Here is a 23,213-nt window from a genome sequence, read left to right on the forward strand (position 1 = left end):
GTTCTTGGAACCCATTCTATTTTAATGGCTGAATTGAAGTTGAAGGTGTTCAAATACCAGCATTAATCCAAACAATCATCGCTTCTAAATCAGCCTTTTCTCTTAGGCTTTTTGCCGCATCGTAATTGGTAAAGAAACTGATAATCCCTGTTTTCGTATTGTGTTCAAGGTGTTATTAACTAGAAATTTTAGTCCAATAATTTAACTTATGCAAATTTAAGCTACATATATATATAAGGTTTATTGAGAGTTGACATATTGAATTCAAGCTCAAATGTACAGCAAGGCATGCAGTTAATAATTTTGACCAATATGTTGGTGGTTTTGTAAGTCTGTGATGACGGTCCAAATATAATTAAACAGAGCCAAGGATGACTTCCCAGAGGAACAGAGCAGCCGTATTTTCATCGCAGTATCATCAAATACAGACTGCGCAGACAAGAATCAGTTCGCTCGTCTATCGGAAGAGAGCAGGATATTGCCAGCAGGACCCGGCATGGCTTCACCAGTATGATCGGGAGGATAGCTATAGAACCTGAAATCTGGCTGCTGAAATATTTCATCACTGTTGGAGGCACTTGTGACATCAGAGCAAGAGGTAGCCGAACCAGAATCTTTAAAATTTTCTGGCTGATGAACATCTGTTACAGAGATGTTTGCAGACAAATGCAGCTGAGGAGACCTGGACATGTCCGGTCCGTGGCTTGTCGCAGAGCTTTTGGATTGGAGTTTCTTTGTGTTGAGAAATTGCCCACCACTTCCTCTAGCTCGTTTTATCGCATGAAGATGTCGAGACTCATGCATATATGGCTGCAAAACATATTTATAAAATAACTTCTTAGAGAATAGAATACCATTGTAAGGCCACGTTACAGTTCTCGTGCACATACCTTTCGAACTTTTATGAGTTTGTTCTGTGCCTCGAGCTTTGCACGATATTGTCTTCGCCGGAGAATAGCATGATACTGCTTTGCATTAACATAAATCGGTTCACCTTCTTTAAGATCCAGTGGCAGCGGAACTCGAGCAGGAAGCATAGCCATCATATGAGCATGATGAATCTGCTGGCAATGCAACGGCAAATATCTCACAAATGAATAACAAAGAAGAAACATTTTCGTATGGTCATCCATACCAAAGAGCACGACTTAAATAGAGTTCCGGGTCATACGATTTAGCAAACACAAAAATCAGAATCTATGCCTAAACCACTTCAATGCAGAATCAACAAGTCAGAAAACAGAGAATAAAATTTAAACAATAAGATCTGGTAACCTCGACTATTTTTTTTTTCTTTTTCGGTTACTTAAACGACAGTTGACAAGAAGAAATATCACTTAATGCACTACTTTTGCCACTTCCATACTTTATATAGTAAAACCACTTCCTACAATAAGATCATGAAAGAAAGCTTTTCTCATAAAGAATCAATTTGATAAGAAAAGGGAAGAATAATGAGAGTAAAGTAAGATGCAAAGTGAAATAGAATAACAGAAATTAATATGCAGCAGAATAGTCCGCCGATGTGCTTGATGAAAATTAAAGAATTAGAACTGTAATTCGTAATCCAGGCCGGCTAATGGAATCTTTATGACCCCAGGAAGGTGCTAGTGGATTAAAATAATGGTCTATAGCATCTATATAGTTTATCAAAATCAACAACCTCTGACCTTTGCTTTCATATTAACTTTCCATAGCATCAAGGTTACATTTATAGTAATTAACGACTAGATACTTTAAAATGGTTTTAAAAGTCTAGGTTCCTTCCACTCCCTTTTCTTTATGAGATTCATCGAAGAGGAGATTACATTTAGGTCATAGTAACAAAAGGTAATGAAACAGGGTTTTAAAAGCAACCATCCTCGTTTCTATGAACCGATAATATGCATACTAGAGTGCTTGCAGTTGAACAAACTTCAATGTGGTGCAACAGAACCGGATACAACATGACAGAACTCTTACCATAGCTTGTGATCCATAAGCAGTAGCCGCTACACTGCCAAAGTATGGGTTGGCATAATGGTGTGGAATGTGAGCCTGCAGTAGAAAAACTGACATATGAATGTGATATATAAAACACGATGCACCTAAATAGCAGGCAAACCACATAAGTAATAACTTACGACTGGTTTGCTATAATCGACTTGTGAAGGAGGAAAGACATGGTCCTGGGTTCCCATTACATAGGCTAATTTAGCATGATTTCCTACAAGCTTCCCATGAGTTCCGTTACCTCCTGAGAAGGGGCAAGAACAGCTAATTAGACATACCCTTGTCCAGGTGACAAGAGAAGAAAAAAATCACAACTATGGCAACATATTAACATCTACAGCCTGGTAGAAATCTTAAGTCCCCTTATTGTTATTTATGCAACATCAAACTTAGAGATCATCAAAAGAAGGAATACTCGACAAATATGAAGACCTGATGATGCGGAAATTAAAGTTTTCCCATAAAGATTGCAGTCTTCAGCACTAGCCACTTCAGGGTCAGATTGACCAGTTGATTGAGTTGATGATGAGTCCTGGTCCTGAAATTGGAAACTTAGTTGCTCGTTGTTATGAAAGTGTTGAGGCAGAACACCCATCTTCAGGGTTAAGCTTTCAGACACGGAGGATTGCTGGACCTGAGATTCAGTTGAGTTGCCCAAAGATGAGCAGCCGACAACATAAGTGCACATCGAATAAGCATTCACGACAGAATCCTTTTTATGCAAGTTTGCATTGCGCTAAACTACTGTCAATTTCTCAACTTAATAAAACAAGTATGGAGGATCTTTAAATGTTAAAAGGAAGCCTTCATGACTATGTTTTAGCAAGCTCATGCATCAATGACCTAGCAACGAGCCACACACTCTCAGTTCTAGATATTTAAATCAGAAACGATAAAAGCAAATAACCGCAAAGGCTTCTTCGACCAGGCATCAGAAAATTCTTTAAACTGATTTTTAGACTCCTACTTACAAGAAGGAACACTGGTGAATTTGAATATGGGTCTCTTCATACAGTTTCACTGAGCAATCTAAAACATATACAAGAGAACTTATTTTCAATGATTGAACCATCATATAAATAGATAGCAAACTGTCGTGAAATCCATATACACACCATTGCAGTTCATCATCTGAAGTTACATTTTACTCTTGCCATTGAATTCATATATTAATTAGCCTACAAATGTTCAATGAAATTCCATATTGAGGTGGTAACAATGCCTCATTCTGAACAGAAACTATATAGGAAAAATTTTAATAAAACCGATTGAAGAAGCCATTCCTTTTCTCTTATCAAAATGCAGCAACTTTCAAACCATAAGCATTCCCTCTATGTTATGACCTAATAACATAAACATCAAATATATCAACCATTTATCCCCAAGATAGAGATATAAAAGAAGGATGACCCAATAAGGGGAAAAAAAGAGCACTTGAATGGATTCTTACTCGAAGCAAATTCTATATAAGCTTGAAGTCAGAGGTTTTAAAATGCATGCAAAACCCAAAACCAAAAAAATTCAAAGAAAGAGATGAATGTTGAATCAAAAACAGAAAACAAATCCATTAATCAGCTAAGCATGAAAATTCCAACCCATCGTCACAGCCTCCAAATCCAAGCACATACAGAGTCTAGAACATTGTAGACGCAACAAAACCTTTCTTACCAGACTAAAACCAACCAATTTCATAGTAAACAGAAGGACAAAAAAAAAAAAACATAGTTAGATAAAACAGAGGAGTAAAAGAAGCCCAGAAAAATAAAAGCCAAGAAAAACAAAGGAAGGGGGAAGGAAAAAAGAAACACCTCTGGAATTTGATGAAACAAATGGGGATTGTTCTTCTAACATTTGAGGTTGGATTTGTGCATGCATAGCAAAATATAAAAATCTTTCTCTCTCTCTCTCTCTCTCTCTCTCTCTCTCTCTGTCTGGGTTTCTCAGAACAACCCCCACCCTTTTCATTGAGTCCCTTTTTAAGGAAATTAATGTGTTTGGATAATATTGATTTCTAATACATATCCTCCTTTTGATAAATTTTTTTTTGTTCACTATTATTAATACATATCTTCTGAAAGACGCATTTTTATAAAGTTTGTCTTTTCAGCTCAGCCTCAGTGGCTCACCACCATGACCTCTTCAGTCTTCAGAGCCATCCTCATCATAACTGTGGTGGTTCTACTTCAAAAAGAAAAGAAAAAACTCAGTATTTTTGTTTTTCCATATTATTATTTTGGTTGAAATATACAGTAAATTTATGTAGGAACAAATTTAGAGTTTACTTCCTTTTAAATTTTAAGTATAACTTCTAACACTATTAAAATCATTTTATTAAATTTATGTTGATTCTGACACATCAATAATATTAATAAAATTTTAAAAATAAAAAGACTAAATCTTACAAAAATTAAAATTTAAAATTTATAAAAAAAATACAGAGAATTGTAGCATATTTGTTAATATAGCATCGTGTTGAGTTTTTTGTTTTTCCATTTTTCTTTTGTCGTGTTGTGTTCATGTTTTTAGCAATCAATTCTTGTTTGAGAAACACTCCGCAGCCGACCAAAAAATTCATTTGCACTGACTTTCACGCGCTTAGGTAGCGCGTGTTCTCTTTCTGGGTTTTGATTAATTGGAGTTCTGTTTTTCTTTTTTATAGACAGCACCATCTTTGGTATGTATTCAATTAAATTGCATATGCAAGAAATTGTTTTTACAAGTTGAAGTTATTCATAATTTTAAAATGTAAATTATATATATGATTTTCAAATTCAACCGAAAGAATTTTATTTTCAGTAGAAGTAAATAATAAAATCAAATAACTTTGTTGAATAAATTATTATCGCAATAAAATCTCGTTAATATATATCTGTACTCGGAAAAAAAGTTTCTCTAAATTAAATTACCTCAATCGTATTTCATTTATTTTCAAAAATAATATTTAAGATAATATGCTTTGATAACAACTTTGGATGCCCATCTAAAAAATTGAATATGGAGTTTAGGATTCAATTTGTCAGTAAAACAGAAAAATAAAAACAGTAATAATAAATAGCATATAGGATAAAAGTGAGGAGGTCATGCTGAGCTTGCCCACACTCTCAATGTTGACATTCATTCTTAAATTAATCTAACTGCTGGCCTTATATTAATATACATACCAGGAGATGAAATTACCAATATTGATTCTTGGATTGGAAAACGAAGACAACAAATAATCCAAACATTGTTAATATTTTTTTTAAACAAATTTCACTGCCCATGTTTAATTTTATACACCCAAAAATATCAAATACAAGAAATGCGCTATATCATGCTGTAATATGCAATATGGTGTCCTGTATCAAATCATTATTTCTCTCAACTCCCAACAAACAAGAATCGGAGACAAGGAAACAAACAGACCAAATTACGACAGAAGAGAGACAGCGTTGAAGAAAATGATGAAATATGCGACTCCAATTCTCTGAAGCATAAACTGAACCTAACTTTCCATTCAGATCACTGCAATTTCTACAATATCATGAGCAAGGCAAACCTATGAGCAGCAGCTGCTGCTGCGTCCGCATTGGTTCACAGCTACATACAAACAAACTCAAACCCAGGCAGTTGATAGATACACCCATCAAAGCATTGACTACTGAATATTGAGATATCAGTTGGATCCATAGTTTTAATCGTTTACTTTCAAATTTAATATTTCTTTCTGAAGAGGTTTAAATTTGGACTAATAATCGGATCTTAAAAAAAAAAAATCGAAATATTGAATTGAAAATATTTTATACGGGAAGGGGGCAACTAAGGAATTACATATAAAGGCCCAACATTTTTGTTTGAAACAAAATTTGAGCCCAAATGCTTTGAAACCCAAAACTCATCAATGTAATTTTTTTTAATTAAAAGGAAAGGACGTTTGGTTTCAAAAAGTAGTAACGGTTTTGGTTTTTGGTTATTGTTTTCTTAAAAAATGGAAAATATTAAAATAATAAAAAATTATTTTTATTGTTTTCATTAAAATATTTTATAAAATGAAAATGATGAAAATAAATGTATTAGCCCTGGTTGGAATCATATAAATGCAAAAATATTTTTAAAAAAATTTCAAATATTAAATATGATACACTGGTTCGAATCCATATAAATATATAAAAGGATATTTCTTAGGTTTCTATTATAGGAAAGGAGTTACCAAGCATGTTTTCACTATTGAAAACGAATTTTATTCCTATTTATTAAATATATTTTTAATTTAAAAAAACTTTTTTTAAAACGAGAAAAGAAAATGAAAAAAATTCAGAAATCAAACAAAACTTTAATGTCAATAAAAGTAATAAAAAGCATAAATAATTTACCATTACAACAGAGACTAAATTGACAAATAATCTATCCCATTTATCTGATAATGTTTTTGAACCAGAAACAAAAAAATTGATCCTGAAATTCAGGATGTATCCAATGAAAAGAAATAGTTGAGTGTTTTTTCACTTAATCCACCTCATGCGTTTTGCATTAATAACTAAACTCAACAGATGCTCGTGAAATTTTGTACTTCGCATTTATGTGACCTATATTTAAGAGTGTAGTCATGGTTAAGTATGGGTATTAGGGTTGTTCTGGATTCCCGTTTATCATTACCACAATGCGTTTTTTTTATTGATTTCTATGCAATTGCAGCTAAAATTCTTTTTGGAAGACCAAATTCCGATACAGTGGAAGGAGATAGATAACGCCACACCTCAAATTTTCCACTGGTCTTTTGATGCCCAGTTGAAAATTCAAACTTACATATCTATTTTGTCCCTTTTCATTTATTAATAAATTGAATAAAGAAAAATAAAACAAAAACACTTTGATAGTTAAAGAAAAACAATCCTATAATTTATAATATAAAAGCCGTAATTACAAATAGATAACTATAAACATAAGCTATAATATATAGTTATAATAAATTGAATAATTATAATTAAATACATAATTAATATGGAACTATTAAATAAAATAAATATTTGAAATTTTCTCATTCTTTAATTCATTTTTAATTATTTGTTAATAAAATTATTATTAGAAATAAATGTAATTGTAATAAGTTTTAATCATTTATTACTTTTGTAAATATTAAGTAATCTAAGAAAATTATTATATACAAGATTTAATCAAATGTCCGTAATGGCCATTTTGTCTTTTCATTATAATTCACCTTGTCAACAAGATTGTGTGATTGAGTCTAAACACATCTATTACCACTACAATAACTAATTTCATGCAACCATTGCTTTTGATCTTATTGCCCATCCAAAATAAGCCTTAACTTCCCTTTATTGAATGGTATAATTACACATTTAATGTCTCTCTGCTATAAATAGTTTAATTTATTATTTTAATTTTTATGAAAAAAATACAATTTTAACCCTTTTAAAATTAAAATTAAATTGAAATCATTTTAATGCAAAATATTCAACTTTCCACCCTTTTAAATTTTTATATTTATTTCAGTCTCTTTTGCATAAATCTTGACTTCCCCTTTGCAGTATTGTTGTGGTTGAGAGTAAAAGGATTTGAAACGTTGTTGAAGACTAAACAAAAAGATGTACAGTTTTGGAGCATGTGAAAGCACATGCAAATGGTGTAAAGGAGAACAATCTTTCAGAATTAAATCATCTTCTACACCCTCTAGCATGCCTATAGTGACAAAGGTTTAAACTTAAAACCAATCAACTTCAAGATTCATTTATTTAGATGAATTATGTAAACCATTATGCAACCCATGTTTGCTCTTCCAACTTAATTAAGTTTTTAGGACAAAATTCAAATTAAAACAAACCCACTTGCTATAGTTTATACCAACATCATTATTTTTCATTGTTAATTAATCGAATAAATTTTAATTGTTGTTGTGAGAATACTTGGCAACAAATACAAACAAAATCCTTAACTCTAAGGCAAAATTGTTCTTTATGAAGAAAAAAAAAAAGCAGAAAGTACAAATCCTTGTTTAAAGAAAAAAACTAGGAATTGTGCAACTTTTTTCAATCATCTGCATTATTTGATCACACTGTGCAAGCAAAGCATATGTTTCAATCTAAAAAGCTTTCCAAAGTAAAAAACAATCCATGCAGATCAGCGAGCAGTGATCTTATCGGCTTTACTGCTTTGCTTTACAAGTGTTGCACCATGCATTAATTATAGTAAACATTATATAAAATATCGACTAAGAGTACTTAAAAGAAAAAACAAAAAAAACTTTGGACCGCAATAGCAGACAGAAAGGTGAAAAGCCATTGCAGGGCTTAGTTGGAAAGACAGCATGGCTAACCTAAACCTAACCAAACTATGTCATATAAATTAATTTGGTCATTGAAACCTCCATTGTTAAGTAACATTTGATGAGCTTTTCAACTTTGGGGAGGAAAAAGAAATAGAATGATGATTAAAGGGATTGTCTCCAAAAAGAAAAACATACCATGATAGAGCTTTTTTCTTATTCTCATGGTTATCATGGGTTTTTCCACTTTGATCGTTGGCACTGCACATCATTCTAAAGACAACTCGTGTCTTTGCCTGGATAACTTGTGTTTTGTTCTTTTAGATGTTGTGGATAAGGTTGAAATCTTTTTACCCAAATCCGAGTTCAATTGAAGAGTTTAATTATATATATTCAAGTTCAGAAAATGGGTCAAGAAATTGTAGTAAGGAAACCAGCATTTTATAAATATGAACAACGGAAAAGGACAAAAAGGAAAATAGCTTTTCATTTTCGACAACTCTAGATGAATTGAATAGTTGAACAGGGTTTTTTTTTTTTTTTCGAACTTGTTGATACTGAAGTATTTTGTTTTTCCTTCCTTGGTTAAAGTCAAAGGTCATTAATGTAACACAGTTTTCATTTTGGCACATATATGATAAAAAGGGCCAGATATTTTGGTGGTCAATCAGCAAAAGTGACAGCATTTCCCATATTATTTGGAGCCATTAGTCAGCACCAAAATCATTGAGGAAACAAATACCAGTCTGCCATTGTTGGAAAATCAGAGAAAATAGTTGCTTATATGTCTTTACTAATGGACCGTTTCAATTTCAAAAAAAATTATTACTTGAATCACTTGTTCAAAAACGATACTAACACATCAAAACCATATAATATTATGTATAAAACAAGCAATTTCCGTTCGGTGGCTTAAAACTTAGTCCACACTTTGGTCATTTTCACCTGAAATTATCAATGGGTTGAGAAATAAATTTTATATTTAAGGCTTGTGGAATGGAAATGATGTGAAGGAGCCAAAGAGAAAAAGGTAAATCTTAAAACTCCAGTTTTTACATATTGTTGGAAATGAATGCATCGGATGATAGGTCTTGTGATGTTTGGCCCCGTGGCTTAAAAATTGGTGTGCTTCACCGCTTGACAATAATTTTCAATGGCTGTGCTTCATCTTCATTGATTATAAACCAGTGGTTTGGGAGAAAGCAGCTGTTAACATCAATGAAAATCTTTTCTTTCTTTTTTTAAAGTACAGAACCAAGTGAAGGAAAAAAGAAAGAAGAGGTGCCCCCCACCCCCAAAATTGATGGCTCTCTTGGACCACAATCCTCTCATTATTGCAAAATTCAAGACTCTCCTTTTAATCCCATGCCTTGAAAATGACATTTTTATCACACCTTTCCTTCTCATTAATCAAATTAAAAGGATAAAAATATGTTGAATGTAAAATAATATAATTTTAAATATCACAAATCCCAAAACTGAATTTTTACTTTTGACTTCTCTAAACTTTATTTTGACCCCAAAACTGAATTTTTAGCTTATTACATGATAATAGAATGCAAAACAAATAAACATTTAAAAGGGAAATTATAATCATCCAAATAGCTTGAGAGAAAGATGCACCACATTCTTGGATTTGGTAAGGCATTTACCATGCATGTGATGATTTAGGTCAGCCTACTTAATCTCTTAATTAACTCTCTCTCTCTCTCTCTCTCTCTCTCTCTCTCTAGATTATAGGTAAAAAAAATACAACATTAAATAGTTAACATCACATGCAAACTGAAGAGAGCTTCCACTTCACCGATCACAAAAAAAAGTTTAAAAGGTTAGGTGGCTTCTGAATAATTGTTTTAACATTATTTATTGTTTTGTTCTTTTAGGTGTCTTTTAACTCCATTTTTATTTAAAACTGTGTTGTCAATTTGCTAAAATAATTTCTGGGAGAATTGATTATTGTGATTGTTCTTATTGGATTGATTTAATTCAACTATCCTCAATGTCGCATCATCTATTACTCCGTTTATCTGGTTTCATCCTTCCATTTTTGTTCTTCAATTTCCAGGTTTTTATCTAAATAAAAAAAAGTATTCAATTTTTTTTAAAAAATCCAGTCTTTTCGAATTGGGTCACAATTATAATCCTCAAATTCGAATTCGAATTCGAAATTTAAAAAAAAAAAAATCAAGTTTTGCAAATTCAATGTCGAAGAAAGAAAAAAAAGGAAAATAAAGACCCCAAAATTTCACATCAGGAATGACAGATGTCAGGGCGTAAGAAGGAGCTTTAGAGGCTTTTTTAGTTTTCTCAAAAAGAATGAATAAAAGTTAACGCACACATGCACACAAAATTGACACAAAAACTCACACATGCTCAGTAATTCATGCAGGGCAAAACCAAAATGATAGACATTTATTATTTTTTTTTGGGGGGGTTATCCCCGACACCCTGTCCTTAGTCCCACCTGCAACTGCAGGCAGTAATACTGGCGGGTGGGTGGGCTTTCTTTTTAGTTTTTTCACCTTTTGCTTTTTTTCTTTCTTTATTTTTAAAACCCCAATCTCGGCAGCGACTTGTTGGAATCTGGTATGATATAGCTATCTGTTCGGTTCATAGAGAGGCGCCACTCCCGCGTAAAGACAAATCCATGGCTACGACCCTACGACCGCCTCCCCTCCGCCTTGCCTAAGCTAACGCTCTTCCCCTGTTTCCATGCATTTTTAACTTTAATCGGTTTTCACTAGTAGAGTAATTGTTGGTCTTTTTATATTCTTTATTTATTATTTGAATATAAACATTATTATTTTTTGGGATACGAGATCCACAAGTATTAAATATTGACAGGTGAACAGTACCGTGGATGATTTTAATAAATTAGAATTTTAAATATTTGACGTTATTCAGGCTTAATTTTTGTGGATTTAGATGCTACTTATTAAGGAGAATCCAATAAAAACGTTTGGCCTATTTATTTCTTTTTTTTTTTTATTATATAAATTTAGATGCTAACAATAATTAATAAACCCTTGGGCATTGATTATAAATAAATTCAGTACATGCTAAAACGAAAAAGAAAATTGAGTACGAAAGTTAGAGGTACTAGAGAGCTACAAATATTATTTGGTTACAGCTTTGCCGTATTAGGCCAAATCTGAAGCCATCTTCAGAAAAGATCCAGTGGCAGTACAGTGAGAGGAAAAGAGAGAGGAAAACTAAAGAATCCCAAAGGCAGACACACAAATTATTTGTTTCTCTTTGATATTTTCTTTTAAGACACAGAGCAGAGGCATATAGCCAAAGAAACAGAGTACCTCTCATTCTTTTGCTCTTTCTTTCATTTCCATCCCAAGGAAAACCATGCCCTTCTTCCTCCTCCATTAACGGTCACTTGTTTTTCTTTTTCTATATTCCTGGCTATCAGCTACATTGGATCTCTCTGATTCTTCTTCTTCTTCTCTTTCTTTTTGCTTTTCTTTTTGGCTCTTTGGCATTACGAAAAGTCACATTCCGTTCCAAGTAAGCCTTGGTATTACCAAAGTAAAATACCCATAAGCATCGTTCGCTCGTTGACATGGCTACCTTGTACATTTGTTTATGAAGTTTGGTTGTTGTTGAATCTGATCTGGGATTTCTATAGTTTGGGGGAAGGGGTTTAAAAGAAGAGAAAGAGAAGGGAATATGTTAACGTGCATAGCTTGTTCAAAGCAGTTGCACAATAACAATGGATCTATAGGGCGCCATCAGGATGAAGATACTTTGGAAACTCCTAGGACTAGGCAAACCATCAAGGCCCTCACTTCTCAGGTATTGTGATTACTTGCTATATGTTTATAAACATGTAGAAATTTGCACATCCTCTTATATTCGTTTTCTAAGAAAATGCGGGAAAACACGAGTGGCAATATTTGAAGTCATGCTTTGAATCCTATGGCTTTGAGGGGTTCAAGTTTCTTTATTTTTTCTGATGGAAAAATAAGCTGGGAATTGTTTTTTTCTGCTGCGTTGCTTTCCATTTTCTTAGGAAACAAACATAGTAGCCCGGAATCCGCCATGTTCTTAAATATTTATCAGTTTGTTTTCGAAACCCTGAGTTTGTTCTGTTTTCTAGTTTGTTCTTTTTTCCTTCTTTTTTCCCAATAGAGCAAGGCTTTAAGCAACAGCTAACTTTTCTTTTCATATAATTTCCAGATCAAGGACATTGCATTGAAAGCATCAGGAGCTTATAAAAGCTGTAAGCCTTGTTCAGGTTCATCAAACCATGACCGTAAGAACTATGCAGACTCCGATGCTGCCTCCGACTCAGCACGCTTCCATTGCCCTTACCGTAGAAGAGGAAGCTCGAATTCGACCCCCGGAAGTTGGGGCAAAGAGAAGGAATCAAGACTAAAAGGACTTTCCAGTGGTGCAGGTACCCCGGTTTCCGTTAGTGGCCGTACAGGATCGGCACTGTTTATGGAGGAAGATGAGCCTAAGGAATGGGTTGCACAAGTGGAGCCTGGTGTCTTAATCACTTTTGTCTCATTGCCTGAAGGAGGGAATGATCTGAAACGGATTCGATTCAGGTATTTTATTTATGTTTTTGGTATACATGATAGTGAAGGTTCTCATTTGTTTGAATATGATCACCTGATTTTTATTCTTGGTATTGAAATAGAGGCCATAATTACATTGTCCTCTGTGGTTTGAACTTTTCTTTGTATACCAAATATCAGGTTTTGAAGTGTTGTTCTCGTTTCGTTTTGGAGTTGTCCCCTTGTAGTTTGGATTCATTCTTGGCTATTGGTTTTGGTATTGAAGGTTTCAATTTGTTGGATTGTCATTGCATGTGGTTAGTATGGTGGTGGTGGTGGTGGTGGTAATTGGAGCTGGGACCTTTTGACATTATCCTTTGTCATTTTATGTGTGATTATCACACTAAATTTTCATGTGAGGTTTCATGAGCGAAAATCTATATAGCATCATTGAAGCGGCCCCATATATGGGTCTCTCTTTATGGATTAGACCCACATTGCAAGTTGGCATTATAGCTTTCTTTGCATTTCTGGCGAATTATGGAAATAGCATGGGCAATCAGTCCATTGTTCCTACCAAAATAAGCTCAAGCTGAGCTGTATGGTTAAAGCAGTCGATCAGTATGTGACTCGTACTCCTTGGGCAGTTGGCCTTAATCGTGCTATGTGCCTAAGTTAATTTGACGTTGAGGTGACACTTAAGGCCAAGTTCTATGTGATCTTTCTGTAGACTGTTCACTGTAGTGTAACCCTAAAGGAGTAAATAAATGTCTCTTCGCATGTGATGTAGACTGTTCAGTGTAGGTGAATCTAGTGTAACCCTCAAGGATTGAAGTAATGTCTCTTCGATTGTGATGTAGACCCACCTTTTATGTGCTGATTAGATCGATAAATTGATGGGATATATACTTATGATAAATTATTGTATAGAGACCATCTTTAGACTATATAGCACAAAGAGCATTTTAGGTTTAATATTGTCAGTTGGGAAGTTAAATATCTATGGCTTTGCTCGTCAATCACCTTCTTTTTCTTCATGGCATTTTGAATGGCAACCGATGTTCTTAATTATCTTATTAACCGGTTCAAGAGTAATCATGTGGCCCTAGGCTTCTCTAGTTCTGTTGAATAAACAACTATGTCTTCAATGGGTTCAAGTTTAAATATCAAAGCACTTGGTTTTTGTAACTTTGTTAAGTAACCAATTCCTTTCTGTAGTTTATTGTTCTTTGCTTGGACTGCTCATCTCCTTTTTCGTTTCTTGTTAAATATCAGTCGTGAGATGTTTAATAAATGGCAAGCTCAGAGGTGGTGGGCAGAGAACTATGACAAGGTCATGGAATTATACAATGTACAACGCTTTAATCGTCAAGCGGTTCCACTTCCAACTCCCCCTGGCTCTGAAGATAAAGTAAGTTTCTATAGCATGTCCTTTTAACTTTTTAGTTGTTCTTGGTTAAATCTTAGTTCTTGTTTAGTCAAGGGTTCAGCTTCATTCTGTTGACTTTTAAGTGATTTATAAAACTCTGTAACCATGATTCTGGATGATTTATTGGATACTTGCACTATTAGCTCGAAATTAAGAAATCTAATTAGCTGTATTTACTTACCCAACGTCCAAAACGATGTAATTAGTCACCTTTTTGCCTTGGTTTTTATTTTTCAGTTGACTATAGGTAATATTTTCAGGGTTTCAATCAATATTGTTCTTTTATGCTATAAAGCCCACTTTGGGGTTTACTCCTTTAAAAGGAGGACTTTTGCCAGCATCTCACATTTTGTAAAATGACAGGTCCGTAAGTATTTTAGTTTTTAAAAATTAGTGTTTGTCTCTCCCTTTCAGGGATCAATAACTGAATCTGCAAAGGACAGTCCTGTGACTCCACCCCTGAACAAAGAACGCCCTCATAACTTTATCCGGCCAACAGGAATGGGCTATTCGTCATCAGACTCCCTGGATCACCACCCAATGCAATCCCATCAATGCTACGACTCAGCTGCTCTTGTTTCAACACCAAAACTCTCCAGCATTTATGGAGCCAAGACTGAGACGTCATCGATAGATGGTTCTGTTAGAACTAGTTCATCACGAGAGGCAGATCAGTCTGGAGAGCTCTCCATCAGTAATGCCAGTGACATGGAAACCGAATGGGTTGAACAGGATGAACCAGGGGTTTACATCACTATTAGAGCACTTCCAGGTGGTACTCGGGAGCTTAGACGTGTCCGCTTCAGGTATGCAGTTTGTTTTTCATCTGTCTTGGACATAAAGCTAGCTAACAACTCCATTAATGTTAATTCAAGCATCATCTCGGAACAATAACAACCATTTTTCTTCCTTTGCATGTATGATGCAGCCGAGAAAAGTTCGGAGAAATGCATGCGAGGATGTGGTGGGAAGAAAACCGAGCCAGGATACAAGAACAATACTTGTGAGACATAGCAAAAGCAATTAGGTAGTGCATTTTCAAGTTTATCTCCTTTTTTTTTACCATTGGTATTTAGACAAATTATGTGTGCCTGAGACACAAGTTATCACAAAGCCTACTACATGTATGTACCAACTCTGATACCTGCCCAGTATTCAAGGAATGAAGACGCTAAGAACATAACCTGAGAAAAGGGAAGAAAAATAGAAATAGAGAATATGAGAGAGATTAATCAGAAGGCTTTTCCAAGGTTGGTTGCTCACTGAAGTTTGTGCTAAATTAAGTTGACAATGGCAAGCACCAAAATTCTATAGAGAAAAGATTATTCCCCTCTCATATTTTCTTATTCTTTTTTCCTTTCTCTGCTACTATTCTTCTTAGTGTATTTATTACTTGAAAATTAGGCACTCATCACTCTGCTTAGATTAGATATTAGATATATCCTCAAATAGATTTTTTTTTTCTTCTTTTTTTTCCAATATTTGATTGGATGCTTTGGGGTTTCACAAATTAAAAGAGATGATTTATTTATTTGGTCCTAGTTCAGGCAGAGCTCTACTTTTCACCCAAGAGAACCTATCTCAATTCGCATTTTGCAGTTCTTTTCCCCTTTGATATGGAGTGCTTGATGGGCCTATGATCCACAGCACAACATATTGTGGGCTTCAAAGCCTTTCTTTTTAGGGAAATACATATTTTTAAAATACAACACATGAAAAAAAAATCCACTAATGTAAATCCATGACTTTTTTTTCTCTAAATTTTATTATTATTTAAAAGGAAAAACTATCTAGGTTAGTGGACTTGTTGGATATTTTATTTTGGTCACCTAAATATGTTTTTTTAATTTATCACTATTGTTACAATAATTTATCATTTCGATAACCTATTCATTTTCTTAATAACGAAATTTGATGTGACATTATGTATTTTTTTATTCATTTTATTTCACATAAGTAATCGATTGACACGATAAAAAAATGATTGAGATTAAAAATAAAATGACATCTTGGGATTTTTAACCCAAAACCAAATAAAACGAGGCATTTGAATTTTTAATAAAAAAAAGGTAAATTTAAGGTAAAAAAAAACCTAAAAACCAAACCACCACTTAAGGTTTGAATTGAAAAATGATTTTAGGGTAATCAAATGGGGGGTTTAAAAGTTAGTTCGATAGTATTGTTGTTGTTGATCGGTCTATTAGTGTTTAGGGTTTATTTGTAACAATCATTTGATAGCAATGGATGGGTGGAGTAGTCAATCGAATTTGAAACCGAGTAGGGGGAATGGATTTAAAAATTTTACATTATTACATGGAAACTACTAGCCAGCTAGGAGCAATTATGTGGACATTATATATCAGGCCACATCAATCTCTGTTAGTGAAAAACAAATGGGTGAAAAGATGATAAATTATTGTAACAACCATGATCAAATTGGAAGTTTTTTTAATTTGGATGGTCAAAATGAAAGTGCTCAAAAATTTGAGTGATCAACTTGATAGTTTACCTTTATTTAAGCCTTAACAATATTGCTAAAGTAGCCTTGACACTTGTAACACCCCTAACCCATATCTGTCGCTAGAATAGAGTTTCGGAGCATTACAGAGTAATTATAATCTAAACATATATTTCAAATATTTCAAAAACTAATCGTTTAACATGTTCAAAACACAATCAAACATATTCAAAACATTCCAAAACAATCATCCAAAGTGCCTGACCAATGTACCATCATTGGTACCACATTTATATCATCAAAATATGAACTAAATTAAAATTATAAACATGTCAAAATTCATCAATTTGACCTAACTCAAATCTGCCTAAGACATTAACTTAAATTCACATACACATATCTAGATTTGGTTCAATTTACCATGCCATAATATGGCTTCAAACACATGTTTATATGTGTATACCAAACCAACATTACATTTATAACCTCATTTACAATCCATCCACAAAATAATTATTATTTAGACATCCTAGTCTAGGTACATGCCGACACAAAAAATAAATATCACCACATTTGAGTTCAAGTTCGTTGTTGGATATTGAATCGACGATAAAAAATAAAATATCTAATCATGAATTTTGAGCTATTCGACGTCAATTTTATCCTTCTCATTTTTAGTCGAAGATTCCAGTACAACGTTAGCAATTAAATTTGAACAATTTGGAGCCCTAATGTCGTGCGTCTCCTTCTTTTCTTCTTTCTTTTTTCTTTTCTTTCTAATTTATATGGCTTTATCTTCTTCTTTTTATTTGTTTTATTTTACATTAATTAATTATTATATAATATATATACATTTACTTACTTATTAAGTTTTCTCACTATTATAATATATAAAATAAATTTACACATAAATTATATAAATAATTCACTAATGTCGTGCACTTAATGGAATAAGATATAATTGCTTCTTTAGTCCTTTTAATTATTTTTAATCTATAATTCAATTTTCACCTATACGTGATTTAGTCCTTATATATAATTACTTTTAATTCAAGTAAATTCACTTAACCGGAACCTAATTAACTACACAACTAGCTTCGTAAATATTTTTAATAAATATTTAAGAGTCTGATTTACAAGAACGGGGTTTCGGAAATGCACTTTCCGACATCTCTGACACTAATATGTATTACTTAAATTTTAATTTAATTTACTTGTACCAATTAATTTATTTAAATTTTAAAATTAGAAAATATAGTTGGTAAAGACGAAGGCTTTAGGTTCGTGACCCATCATGTACAATTATATATACAAGTTTTAGTTTCATCATATGTAGACCTCATTATGGATTAGGTCGGGTCATTGCTAAAATTTATCCTAATTTTTTAGATTCAGCTCAAAAATATGTTTACAATTTTGTTCAAATCTAACCTAAATAAAAATGCTAAACTCAAGCCCAACTCGGCTCGCCTATATTAAATTTTTTATATAAAAGAAATTTAAAAAAATATTATACATCAAATACACTAAAAACATTAAAATAAATGTTTCCCAACAAATTGAAAATGCATTAAAAAGTGTTTATACTTAAATAACATATAATTGCAACTTAGCAAGCAAATGTCTTTAAAATAGTAACAAAATTAACAATTAAATAATAGTTATACAATATTCAAACAATAACAATAAAATAGTAACAATATAATAGCAAAATAACAATAAAACAACAGCATGGAAAAAAATTAAGCAAATTTAGGTTTGGCCCATTCCAAAAAAAATCTTATCCGATTGATGGCCCGTTTAGAAAACAGACTTTATTTTTTGTCTAAGGCCATTTTTTAGGCCTATATTTTTATCCAAATCATATCACTTTTCGAGCGAATCTTCTAGTTTGGGTATGTGGCCCGACCCATGATCAGGTCTAATCATATGTGATTGTCATGTATGAGTTTTAGTCTAGTTAGTTCAATTGGTGTACTTTAGTCTAGATTGTAGTAGTTCTTAGCCTATTTTTTGTTATAATAGTTTTATTCTACTTTGTGATTACTCGAACAATTCGTTCGTGCTATAATAATTTAATACTTGTAATTACTTGGATATGTATTTATTCGTACCACTTTCAAAAAAAATTACATGTGATATCTAAAAAACAGTTTTTAATATGTATTAGTTAAAATTTTAATATTTAGTTAAATTTATAAAATATAAGTTTTATTACTTGTTTGTTAAGTATTTAAATATAATAATAAAATTTTAAATTAGTTAATTAAGGATACTATAATGTTTATATTAATTTCATAAAAGTGAAATTTTATAAACCAACAGATGAAATAAAAAGTAAAACAATTTTTTCCTAATTAATTGAAAATACATTGGGAAAATGTAAATAAATTCATATAACTATTTATGAATTAAAAATAACTATAAAATGAAAGAATGTATACTAGTATGTCCAAAATGTGGAAAACTTTACAAGAAATAAAAACCACCAAAAGATTTATATTGCAAATAAACCTCCGCTTAATTATCTTCTAAATATAAAATTGTGTTACAGTATCTTCACTAGAGGCACAGTTAGAAAGAGGCTAGAATTAAATTGTATTATTTTACGATAACAAAATTAAAATTTTATTATTTTAATAGTATATATTTTATAATTTTAAAAGATTAAATTAATTATTTCTCATTTTTAAGAGGTTAAAGTGTAATTTTACTATATACTAAATTAAAAATTTAAAATTATAAATGAACTAAAGGTGAAATTTTTTATTTTAAGAGAGGCGGCCGGGCCTACCAATCTCTTGGCTCTGCCCTTGATTTTCACTATGCCAATAAAAACTTATTTTTCATTTTTTACAAAGAAACGTTGTTTAGTGTGTATATATATATATATATAACTAAATACTCAAGCATCAAAGTTAAAAATAAATTGATATAACAATTAAATATAATTTTGATTGAAATGGTAGAAATATTAAAGATTACAATGGTTTTGGTTTTAATCTTACCATATGCAAGTATTTTTATAGATTGTACATCTAAAAAAAAATTGCCATCAAGATTGATCGTTTTGTAAAAATAATAGGTTTTGGGCTACATTATTATTTATTACTTCGTAAAAATAAGGGGGTTTTGATAGCTTTACAACTAAGTATCAATTTAGTATTGGTTTTAAGAAACATTTTTGGGATAAAAAATACTTTCGAAATAAAATCATTGTTAAATAAAATACTTTTAAACTATTTAAAAATGCTTTTGGGACAAAAAATATTTTACAAAAACACATTTTTTGCCAAAAACAGAAGAAATTTTAAAATTTGCTCAAAAATGTTTTTTTGGCCCAAAAGCACTTGTGAGAAGCAACGTTAAATTAAGCCTAAGTTAGAGGATCGACTAATGGGTGAGATCAACTCGATAAAACTTTTAAAAATAATTAGACTATGACACACGCACCATATGGGCAAAAAAAAAATCATATTAATAAACTGAAAATAATCCATTGTGCTTGAGATAATGCTGTATCCATTATGATTGAACATTGGGTGCCTAGGTTCCATGGATCCAACAAAGCTTTCTAAGAATGATGGTCAAGGGATTATTCATGATATCCTCAACGTGGTTCTTGAAGTGGAGGCTCTACTAAAAATGCTCTGCCCGGTAATGCAGTATTGATGCTAGAGAAATTGATCATTTTGTGCCACCGTATGGTAGTCTTTTTTTATAGAAAACTACTCATTTAGCTCTTTTTTTCCCCCTCACATATGGAAAAAGTTATTTGATTGCATTGGTACTCATCTACTTCTATATGAAGCCTTCAGCTAATCAATGACTATTACGAGGCGCTTTTAACCTTTTTTTCTGCTACTTAATGGATGGTTCCAATCAATGCTCTTGATGTAGTTGGAAATACAACAGGTCTTGAAGATTCATCTCGGATCGAATATAAAGATGACAATATCTATGTTCAAAACCAACAGGTAAATAGATGTTGTTGACATCTAATCTCTTTTAGCATTGACTTTTATTTGTAATCCAAATTGAGCCCTTTGGAGTGAAATTCATCATTGCCAATTATGTGGTGATTCTTCAATTGTCTCACACACCGTGAGTGTCTGTGATTCTGATGTGCTTTGTTGTTTGATTAAATGTTCTGCTAGTGTTTAATTGTGGAGTTTGATTGTCAGTCATAGTCTGTTTGCTAGTTTCATTGTCATTTGACAGGCTGATACATCTAATCTCTGGATTCAGAACCGGAGGAAGCTACCAGGCTTGCAATCTGCTCCATACTACAATATGCTACGAACACCTCATGGTTATATGCCATCTCACACTGCCCATACTTCCGTTAATGCTGCTGCCTCACAATCTTCTTAAATGCAATTCTAAGGCTTGTGCCATAGTGCTCCACAGCCTGCTGCAATGACAAACCCACATCATCTAGGCCCTGCAATGGGGGGCTAAAGTTGGTCCAGGGGCTCAACTAGGTGCTTACCAACACCCTCAATTGGCTCATTTTAACTGGACTACAAACTTCTGAATGCTGTCTAGCTATAGAAAGTTTAAAGTTTACTTTGTGAAATAACCCGCAATCTTTTTAATGCAATGCTTATGTAGTGTTTAATTTCCTCCCATTTAGTCAACTATATTTTTTTAATATTTTGAATTAAGCCTTCTATGCCGTCCAACTCATCTTAAATTGGATTATGCGATAGAATGGATATATTAGCCGTGTATATTGTTTAATCAGTATCTTTGGCTTTTGAAGCTTTTGATTGGATTTTACAAGTCTAGCTGCTAAAATTGTTTGGTTTAGATTATTGGGATTTGTATGGGGAGCTTGGCTGACTAAACAAAGCAAACCAGCACTAGGAACTTATCACCCACTGTGCTCACACTCACCAAAGCTTTCACTCATTGATGTTCATAATTGATTACCGTACCAGGCAGCGGTGGATCCACGCATGTGCCCATTGTTATTTTTGAAAAGCTAGCATTGCATCAGATGATCTTTGATGATTTTCTTTTGATGTTAAAAAAACAGAGGGGAAAGCAGGGACTGGGGCATTGTTCCTCGGGATCTTCAACACATCTTCACTTTCTATGTTGTGATGCTTTTCCTTTCTTTTCCTTTGCCATAAATTTCCATCGGCTTGGGATGGTTTGTTGGCCTTACATTGTTTTGTTCAGCCATTTAAAGACCAAGCACGAAACCAAGGGCTCAACCCCACTTCTCTTTTTTTACTTTCTTCTTTTTTCTCCTGGAGGAATAATCTTTCCTTTACGCTTTATCTGCTACCAATGTTTCTCTTTTTTTCCTTTCATGTGGATTCAGATTCTTATCTTGGCTAGCTTATCATCTTTCCATTTTGTTTTGAGATATAATTCCATGCTTCCTTTAATTCAATTACACCTGCATTCATGACATCACCTAAAACATGTAAGGTCTTGCTTTTCTACTAATTGAAACACGTTCAGACTCAGTGTTGAACCAGCTCATTGATAAATTATCTTTAGGGTTAACATACTAGACTTTATTTCTAAGTTTTTTTTTTCTAAATTTATTATGTGAGTTTAATTTTAATATTTAATTTGGTACTTCTAAATCAAATAGTCTTATGCAGGTCATGGAATGTTTGACACACCTGTTTTGATAAGAAAAACATATGTACTTAATTAAAACAAAATATTAAAGTACAATAATATAGTAAGTAAACTAAATATTTGACAAAATAAAAAAAAAACTCATGTACCAAAATAAACATTTAAGCAAAACTTAAATACCGTTTTTGGGTTTACAAAAATTTTTCAAAGAGTTAGTGCACCCAAAATTTGAAGATTTGTTATTTATTATTATTGTCAATGGAATGATTCCTGATATTTGCAAACCCCCTATCCCACTATTCATCATGATTGATTTAAACAGTCTATAACCCTAAACCTTTGTACTATCAGTTATAGCAACAATTAGTGTTAGCATGTTACTTATGAGCCAGTTTATATTCATCAAAGCTAAATAATTGTCAAAATTCTGGTTGACATGCTAATTTTTAGTCTCACGTGTTAGTTTAATTGATATAAAGGAGTTTTAATTCTTCTGTTTATTTTCCCTCGATCAGAAATCAATTTGGGAGTAACATGGGATGAATATGATTACGTGCAACTTTATAATAATTAAAATTATTAAGTTTGAAATAATCTGCAAAGTTAATTAGGTTTAATGAGTGTAAATAGTAAATGAAAATTGATCTCAGGTGAACTAAGTTGATTGTAGTTTACTCAATATTCATCATATTAGCCTCTTTTTTTTCTTCTAAAAAAAAATCCCAAAAATTAGTAAGATGAATATAAATATTAGGCACACACAATACACGTATGGCCATGCACCAATATAGTTTTGGTCAAAATCTAGTGATGAGTTTTGTGAATTTAATTTGCATTACGACTATTTTACTACAAGTCGTCTAATTATTCATCATCATATAGTTGATCCTATTTCTACGAATATCCCTATCATAGCTACTTGTACATATGCATTTAGAACTTTTTTTTTGGAAATTAAAA

The 23,213-nt window shown here is 32.4% G+C and overlaps 3 protein-coding genes across 5 annotated transcripts; 2 read left to right on the plus strand and 1 right to left on the minus strand.

Annotated features, from left to right (window-relative positions):
* Nucleotides 1-200: 200 nt before the first annotated feature.
* Nucleotides 201-4,302, minus strand: LOC108450268 (nuclear transcription factor Y subunit A-3-like). Of its 3 annotated transcripts, XM_017747815.2 has the most exons (7): nucleotides 3,801-4,302; nucleotides 3,588-3,664; nucleotides 2,425-2,626; nucleotides 2,124-2,236; nucleotides 1,963-2,037; nucleotides 891-1,064; nucleotides 201-810 (listed from the first exon to the last, which is right to left on the minus strand). In XM_017747815.2, the coding sequence occupies exons 3-7, from the start codon at nucleotides 2,585-2,587 to the stop codon at nucleotides 445-447; spliced, it is 891 nt and encodes a 296-aa protein (XP_017603304.1). In that variant the 5' UTR covers nucleotides 2,588-2,626; nucleotides 3,588-3,664; nucleotides 3,801-4,302; the 3' UTR covers nucleotides 201-444. The 3 variants fall into 3 exon arrangements, with proteins under 3 accessions (XP_017603304.1, XP_052885137.1, XP_017603303.1); XM_053029177.1 differs by lacking the exon at nucleotides 3,588-3,664 and having other exon boundaries at nucleotides 891-1,061; XM_017747814.2 differs by lacking the exon at nucleotides 3,588-3,664.
* Nucleotides 4,303-10,480: 6,178 nt separating this feature from the next.
* On the plus strand, nucleotides 10,481-15,725 carry LOC108450257 (protein Brevis radix-like 2). Its single transcript, XM_017747799.2, has 5 exons — nucleotides 10,481-12,058; nucleotides 12,443-12,816; nucleotides 14,041-14,176; nucleotides 14,609-15,000; nucleotides 15,123-15,725. Exons 1-5 carry the CDS (start codon nucleotides 11,933-11,935, stop codon nucleotides 15,199-15,201), a joined length of 1,107 nt encoding a protein of 368 aa, XP_017603288.1. The 5' UTR covers nucleotides 10,481-11,932; the 3' UTR covers nucleotides 15,202-15,725.
* A 4,380-nt stretch (nucleotides 15,726-20,105) lies between these two features.
* On the plus strand, nucleotides 20,106-21,337 carry LOC128292580 (uncharacterized). The gene is made up of 3 exons (XM_053027430.1): nucleotides 20,106-20,309; nucleotides 20,553-20,629; nucleotides 20,901-21,337. Exons 1-3 carry the CDS (start codon nucleotides 20,208-20,210, stop codon nucleotides 21,073-21,075), a joined length of 354 nt encoding a protein of 117 aa, XP_052883390.1. The 5' UTR covers nucleotides 20,106-20,207; the 3' UTR covers nucleotides 21,076-21,337.
* The last annotated feature ends 1,876 nt before the right edge of the window (nucleotides 21,338-23,213 follow it).

Source organism: Gossypium arboreum, chromosome 5 (assembly GCF_025698485.1).
Source record: "Gossypium arboreum isolate Shixiya-1 chromosome 5, ASM2569848v2, whole genome shotgun sequence".
Taxonomy (NCBI): domain Eukaryota; kingdom Viridiplantae; phylum Streptophyta; class Magnoliopsida; order Malvales; family Malvaceae; genus Gossypium; species Gossypium arboreum.